Source organism: Budorcas taxicolor, chromosome 18, assembly GCF_023091745.1.
Source record: "Budorcas taxicolor isolate Tak-1 chromosome 18, Takin1.1, whole genome shotgun sequence".
Classification (NCBI taxonomy): Eukaryota; Metazoa; Chordata; class Mammalia; order Artiodactyla; family Bovidae; genus Budorcas; species Budorcas taxicolor.
The window spans coordinates 52,438,276-52,446,054 of NC_068927.1; the positions used below are offsets into that span (position 1 = coordinate 52,438,276).

The window sequence follows — 7,779 nt, forward strand, 5'->3', positions numbered from 1 at the left end:
CAGTGCTGTCATCGGGGAAACTGTGGCGCCTGGTGCTCTGAGAGACAGGATCCGGAGTCATGCCAACCTGGATTACAATCCCAGCTTCCTCCCTGACTCAGGCAACAATGTCATCTGCCTCCTTCAGATAACGAGGGTGGTAATACCTACCTCGGGCTTCCCTGGTGGCTCAGCGGTAAAGAATCCGCCTGCCAACGCAGGTGATGCGGGTTCAGCCCCTGAGTGGGGAAGATGCCCTGGAGAAGGAAGGCAACCCACTCCAGTATTCTTGCCAGGAAAACCCCTTGGACGGGGGAGCCTGGCGGTTACAGTCCATGGGGTCGCAAAGGGTCGGACACAACTTAGCAACTGAATAGCCACAGTACCTGCCTCATGGGATCACTGTGAGACCTGAATACATTTCTGTAGACCAGGGGTCTAGCACACAGTAGGTGTCTGCTAAATACCCATCACCACACTGGCCCTAGTTTCTGGCACCTGGAAGATGCTCAAGAATCATCACAGTGGGACTTCACCTTCCAATGCAGGGGGCGCAGGTTTGATCCCTGGTCGGGAAGCTAAGATGCCTTGCAGTCAAAAAACTGAAACATAAAACAGAAGCAATATTGTAACAGATTCAATAAAGACCTTAAAAGTGGTCCACGAAAAAAATATTTTTTAAAAAAGAATTACCATAATTAGTACAGGGTAGGATGTGGGTGGGACCCAAGGATAATTTAAGGGAAGGATCTGAGGGCAGATAGGAGAGAGGTGGTCCAGGTCTGGCAGAGGAGAGGTGTGGCTGGGGACTCATTCATGTGGCAGGCCTGATGCCCTACTGTGTGCCAGGACTGTGCTGGGTACTCAGAGGCCACAGCAGGGAGCTAGCTGCTCAGCCCCCACCTCAGCTGTCTACTGGGGTGAAGATGGCAGACAGACAGTTAACATATAGCCATGTAAGGTGACATCATGTGGTCACAACTGCTCTGAAGTAAATGAGCAGAAGAGATGGACAGGGAGTGGGGTGCTTGTTATCTTTTTTTAATCTGGCTGCACCACATAGTTTGCCGTATCTTAGTTCACCAACCAGGGATTGAACCCAGGCCCCCCATAGTGAAAGCAGAGCCCTAACCACGGGGACTGCTGGGGAAGTCGCTGGTGTTTTAAATAGAGTTAGCAAAGACCTTTCTGAGGCACCATGTGAGCCGCACCGTGAGTGAAGTAAGGGAACGAACACTCGAGGCAGAAGCCGAGGTCCTAAGGGAGCCCTGGGTGGCAGGCCCAGTGACTGCAGGATCTTGCTGAACCTGTGAACAGTTTTTTTCTAGCTGCAAACAGAAGTCATTGGAGAGCTTTAAGCACCAGAGAGGTGTGATCTGGGACTGTGTTTCTGAAATTGTCTCTCTGGCTGCTGTGCTGAGAAGAGCTTCAGTGAGGAGTGAGGGAGGGGCCCACAAGGAAGGGAGTGGTGGTGTTCAGTCGCTCAGTTGTGTCTGACTCTTTGCAGTCCCATGGATTGCAGCATGCCAGGCTTCACTGTCCTTCACTATCTCCCGGAGTCTGCTCAAACTCATGTCCATCGAGATGATAATGCCCCAACCATCTCATCCTCTGAACCCCCTTCTCCTCCCGCCTTCAGTCTTTCCCAGCATCAGGGTCTTTTCCAATGAGTCAGCTCTTTGCATCAGGTGGCCAGGGTATTGGAGCTTCAGCTTCAGCATCAGTTTTTCCAATGACTATTCAGGGTTGATTTCCTTTAGGATTGACTGGTTTGATCTCCTTGCTGTCCAAGGAGGGGGAAATGGTGACAAATGTGACCCGTTGGGGGCTTGGCCCAGGGGTGGTTAAGGGGAGCTGGCGAGCAGTAGTCGGATAGAAGGTGGACAGGAAAGATGCTGGGCACACGGCAGAACCGGGAGGAGAGGAGCTGGGCCTTGGGGGCCAGGGCTCCAGGGTCCCGATGACCTGCCCCTGCCGTGTGCCTGGTCCAGGCTCCCCGTTCCGGGATGAGATCACGCTGGCCATCCTGCAGCTTCAGGAGAACAATCGGCTGGAGATCCTGAAGCGCAAGTGGTGGGAGGGGGGCCGCTGCCCCAAGGAGGAGGACCACCGAGCCAAAGGTCAGCTGCCCCCGCGTGCCCTGCCTTCCCGGAGGCCCCTCACTGGCCCGCTCCTCCCCCGCCCGCAAGGCCCGACCCCTGGCTCTCCCCCTCCACCCCAGGCTTGGGCATGGAGAACATCGGGGGCATTTTTGTCGTGCTCATCTGTGGCCTCATCATCGCTGTCTTCGTGGCAGTCATGGAGTTCATATGGTCCACGCGGAGGTCGGCAGAGTCGGAAGAGGTAAGGAGGCTGATGAAGGGCGTGAGGGGAGAAGTGGGACCCCGGCGGTGGCGGGGGCTCGTGACGACTGTGGTATTGGGGGCCATTCCTGGAGGAATGCGGGGGAAGGGGTGGGAGCCAGGGAGGGGAGAGACGATCCTCCAGGGGTCCCAGAGCTCCAGAAAGAGGTGAGAGCAGGGACTTCACTGGTGGTCCAGTGGTTAGGACTTGGCGGTCTCAAGGCAGAGGGTCCTGGTTCAATCCCTGGTCGGGGGACTAAGATCCCACAAGCTGCAGGGCAGCCAAATTTTAAAAAAAGAGGTGAGGGCAGAGGAAGGAGAGGGAGGGTCCATGGACATGAGGAAGGATAGAGCAGGAAGAGGGTGCAGGCAGCCGTGAGGATGCGGGGAAGGAGTGAGGAGGGGCACCGAGGGAAGGCTCAGGGAGAGGACGAGGTGGTGGATAAGGAAGAAATAGCAGGAGAGACAATGGGGCAAGGAGAATGCAGCTGTATGCGGCAGCAAGGGAGCAGGCGTGCTGGCGGCTCTCACGCCCTGTGCCGCCCGGCTGCCCACCCACACTCCACCCTAACCCTGCGGCCTGCCCCCTCACTCCTCCTCCGCAATTCCCACCTTCCCTCTGCCAGCCTCCAGCCCCTCCTCCCCCTCCTGCTGTGAGCCCTTGACCTTGCTTCTGCTCGCCTGAGAAAAGCAGAGGAGTCCCAGAGCCTGCCAGCCCTCACCTCCACATCCCGCCACCCGCCTGCCTTCTCCACTCGCCCCGTTAGTTATTCCAAATGAGCATCACGCTCCTCCTCGCTGACACTCCACCTGTGCCCGGTACCCTCTCGCCTTCCCAAGGACATTCCTCAGCCTTCCTTCCCTCCGGCACCATCAGCTTTCCTCTCTATTGGATCAAGCCGGTGGCAGACAGATTCACTATCGTTTCTCCCATCTTCAAGGAATCCTGTCTCTCGACCCGGATTCCCCTCCCGGTCACCAGCCCATTCCTCCCCTTCTGTGGCAGCCTTGACAGGGTGTTTCCAGTTTCTGTCCTTCCAGCCATTCTTGGACACACTCCCATCCACCTTCTGTCCCTGCCCCTCTGCTGAAGCCAGTCTCGCCATCCACGACCTTCACATCTGAAATCCAGTGCCTGAGTCTCTGGCCTCATCCCGGTGAGGTAGCCCAGGGCTCCCCCGTGGCCGGTCACCATCTCCTCAGCCCTCTCTGGTCCCTGCTCCCATGTCATCTTCCTCCTCGCTCTCTGACATTCTCGTTGGGAGGCCCTAGGGCTCGGGCCTAGGACTTCTCTTCTCTTCCTCCCTCCCTCGGTGATCTCTTCTAGCCAAATGGTTTGCAAGACTGTATGCTGATGACTCCTGCATTATTCATCTTTTGCCACGTAACAAGCTATCCCCCGTTTTAGCAACTTCCAACAACAAACTGATCCCAGTTCATAGTTTCCATACGTCAGGAATCTGGGAGCAGCTTAGCTGGGTGGTCCTGGCAGCTCAGCGTCTCTGCTAAGGTCACGTCCATGATGTCATGGGGAGTTGCTGTTGTCTGGGGGCTTCCCAGGTGGCGCTAGTGGTAAAGAACCTGCCTGCCAATCCAGGATACGTAAGAGATGTGGGTTCGATTCCTGGGTCAGGAAGATCCCCTGGAGGAGGGGGTATGGCAACCCACTCCAGTATTCTTGCCTGGAGAATCCCATGAACAGAGGAGCCTGGCGGCTACAGTCCATAGGGTCGCACAGAGTCGGACACGACTGAAGCAACTTAGCACACATGCGCAGAGGCCCCACTGCGGCTAGAGGATCTACTTCTAGGATGGCTCCCTGTCTCAGAGTGCACTTGGGGTTTTAATTTATGAGTGACTGGGTGATGACACGGAGACGCCAGTGCCAGGGAAAGAAGAATTTAGTACTTATATCACCTAACAGAAGCCCATGATCCCCCCATCACCAACGCCACTAGGGCCACAAGGAAAGCACCAGCTTTGGTCAGGAAGCAGAAGGGAGAGAGAAACCTAGGGCAGAGGCTTTATTGGGAAAGGCAAGGCAAGTGGGGAAATGGCTTAGTACTCGGCCATGTGAACCCCATCACTTCATGGGAAATAGATGGGGAAACAGTAGAAACAGTGTCAGACTTTATTTTGGGGGGCTCCAAAATCACTGCAGATGGTGACTGCAACCATGAAATTAAAAGACGCTTATTCCTTGGAAGAAAAGTTATGACCAACCTAGATAGCATATTCAAAGGCAGAAACATTACTTTGCTGACTAAGGTCCATCTAGTCAAGGCTATGGTTTTTCCAGTAGTCACGTATGGATGTGAGAGTTGGACTGTGAAGAAGGCTGAGCGCCGAAGAATTGATGCTTTTGAACTGTGGTGTTGGAGAAGACTCTTTGAGAGTCCCTTGGACTGCAAGGAGATCCAACCAGTCCATTCTAAAGGAGATCAGCCCTGGGATTTCTTTGGAGGGAATGATGCTAAAGCTGAAACTCCAGTACTTTGGCCACTTCATGGGAAGAGTTAATTCATTGGAAAAGACTTTGATGATGGGAGGGATTGGGGGCAGGAGGAGAAGGGGACGACAGAGGATGAGAAGGCTGGGTGGCATCACTGACTCGATGGGTGTGAGTCTGAGTTAACTCCGGGAGATGGTGATGGACAGGGAGGCCTGGCGTGCTGCGATTCATGGGGTCGCAAAGAGTCGGAAACGACTGAGCAACTGAACTGAACTGATGTGAACGCTGTTAGCAGGCTATGGGCTAGAGGGGTCGTCTCTACTTGGCTGGTACCTGCCCTGGGTTGTTTTAGGGTTTGGTGTGTGAGTCAGATAAAGGGGGAGTATAGATTCAGAACTGGTTGGGTTTTCGTATGAAAGGCAGGTTCCCAACCCTTCGCTGTCCCTAAGAATCGGCTAGCTCTGGGAGGGTGGTCTCTCCCTGGCTAGCAAGATGTTTAAGATGTCAAAACATCCTGAGATAGAATAAAAATACACTCATTCACATGGCAGTGGGCAGGAGGCCTCAGTTCCTCACTCAGAGACTTCTCCATAGGGCTGCTTGAGTGTCCTCAGGCCGTGGCAGCCGACTTGTCCCAGAGCAAGGGATCCAAGAGAAAGCCGAAATGTCAGCAGACCTAGCCTTATTCTGTGGATCACACAGTGACTCTCCTACACAGGCAAAGGGGATTACACAAGGGCGTGAACCCCCTGGGGGCAGGACCTTGGAGGCTGACTACCATAACCCCCAGGTGTGTATCCCTTCCAGGGACCTCTCCCTGAACCCACGGTTTGTAAACTCAGCTCCCTGTACTCTGCACCTCCACGTGGATGTCCACCAGGCGGTGCGTGACGTCATGTGGCCAACACGGAGCTCTGCCCACCCATCAGGCAACACTGTCATTCCAGTTGCTAGGGCCAAAGTATGTGGAGTCACCCTTCACCCCTCCCTCTTCCTCCCGCCCTCTACCTGATCTCAGCAAAAACTGTGGCCTCCACCTTTGAAACACACCCAGAACTCAAACTCTTCTCACCTCCTTGGCCGCCACCACCACGCCACCAGGCACTGCCATCTCTTGCCTGGTGATCAGAGTGGTTTCCTAGGGGGCTCCCTGCTCTTGCCCTTGGCCTCCCTACAGTCTTCTCAGCACAGCTTCAGAGTGATCTGAAGCACAGCAGTCCTATATCTAAAACTCTTCTGCCTCAGTTGTTCAGGCGCTCGGTCCTGTCCGACTCTTTGGGACCCCATGGACTGCACCACGCCAGGCTTGCCTGTCCTTCACCATCTCCTGGAGCTTGCTCAAACTCATGTCCGTTGAGTCAGTGATGCCATCCAACCATCTTGTCCTCTGTCGTCCGCTTCTCCTGCCTTCAGTCTTTCCCAGCATCAGGGTCTTTTCCAGTGAGTTGGCTCATCTGACTCAGAGTAAAAGCCAAATGCTTACCGTGGACTCTGGGCCTTAAACAAGCCAGCCCGCATTGCTCCTCTGACCTCATCTCCTCCCATACCCCCTTGCCCACCCACCCCAACCACCCTGACCTGCTCTGGGTTCTTCAGCAGCTCCGCACCTGTATCCAGCTGAACTGTCTGCCCTCCCTCCTAGCGGGTCCCCTGCAGCGCATCCTGCCCTGCCTTTGTCTACTTGCAGGTCCTCTTCTCAACGAGTCTCCCCTAAGGTCTCATCTCAACATTCAACCTTGCTCCCCCCACACACCCCTATCTCTTTTCCGAATTTAATTTTTCTCCAAAGCACTCATCACCATCGAACCGTCTCTGTATGCTGGAATATAACCTCCAGGAGGGCAGGGGCTTCCACCTGTTCTCGATGTGGCCCTAATGCTCCCAGACAGTGCCTGGGACACTGTAGGTGGTCTGCCAGTATGTTGCGAAAGTGTTAGTCACTCAGTTGTGTCTGACTCTTTGCGACCCCATGGGCTGTAGCTCTTCAGGTTCCTCTGTCTGTGGGATTTTCGAGGCAAGAGTACTGGAGTAAGTAGCCATTGCCTTCTCCAGGGGATCTTCCCCACGCAGGGATCAAACCTGTGTCTCCTGCTATGCAGGCAGATTCTTTACCATCTGAGCCACCAGTAGGCGGTCAGTACTGAGCACAGGAATCAGTGACAGAGGATGGAGAACAAGTAGGACGGAAGGACTAGAAGCAGTTAGAAACTTTCGAGTGAAAAGACAAGAGGCGGGATAGTAGGAAGAGAGGAGCATGGCTCGGAGGTGAAGGGCCGATTTAAGAACAAATCCAGAGAATGAGGAAGACGGGAGAGAGAAGTGGAGGACAGACAGGAGTTGAGAGGCGAGAAGGAAGAGCACGCGGAGAGAAGGGACCTGCGAGGGAAGAGACCAGGAAGTGAGGAGAGGATGGAAGGAAGGGAGAGGACGAGAGCGCAGGTGGGAAAGAGGAAGAGAGGTGAACACAGCGGTAGGGCGGAGAGAGCAGGAGGATGTGAAGAGTGTGGCCTGGAGGACCCGGGGCAGAAAGGGAGGAGGCGCGCGGCAGGGAGGGCGCAGACCGTGACCGCCGCCCCGCGCCGCCCCCAGGTGTCGGTGTGCCAGGAGATGCTGCAGGAGCTGCGCCACGCCGTGTCCTGCCGCAAGACGTCACGTTCCCGCCGGCGCCGGCGGCCCGGCGGCCCCAGCCGGGCCCTGCTGTCGCTGCGCGCCGTCCGCGAGATGCGCCTTAGCAACGGCAAGCTCTACTCCGCTGGCGCGGATGCGGGCAGCGCGCACGGGGGCCCCCAGCGCCTCCTGGACGATCCGGGGCCGCCAGGCGGGGCCCGGCCCCCTGCCCCCACGCCCTGCACCCACGTGCGCGTCTGCCAGGAGTGCCGGCGCATCCAAGCGCTGCGGGCGTCCGGGGCCGGCGCGCCCCCGCGGGGCCTGGGCGCCCCCGCCGAAGCCACCAGCCCGCCCCGGCCCCGCCCCGCCGGCCCCCGCGAGCTGGCCGAGCACGAGTGA

At 56.4% G+C, this 7,779-nt stretch overlaps 1 protein-coding gene across 1 annotated transcript in view; it reads left to right on the forward strand.

The window, feature by feature from the left end:
• GRIK5 (glutamate ionotropic receptor kainate type subunit 5) overlaps positions 1-7,779 on the forward strand; it is a 58,754-nt gene extending 50,975 nt beyond the window's left edge. Inside the window, exons 17-19 of the mRNA XM_052655765.1 lie at positions 1,971-2,099; positions 2,201-2,322; positions 7,363-7,779. Coding sequence (XP_052511725.1) covers positions 1,971-2,099; positions 2,201-2,322; positions 7,363-7,779 — 668 coding nt within the window. The remainder of the gene's footprint in view (positions 1-1,970; positions 2,100-2,200; positions 2,323-7,362) is intronic.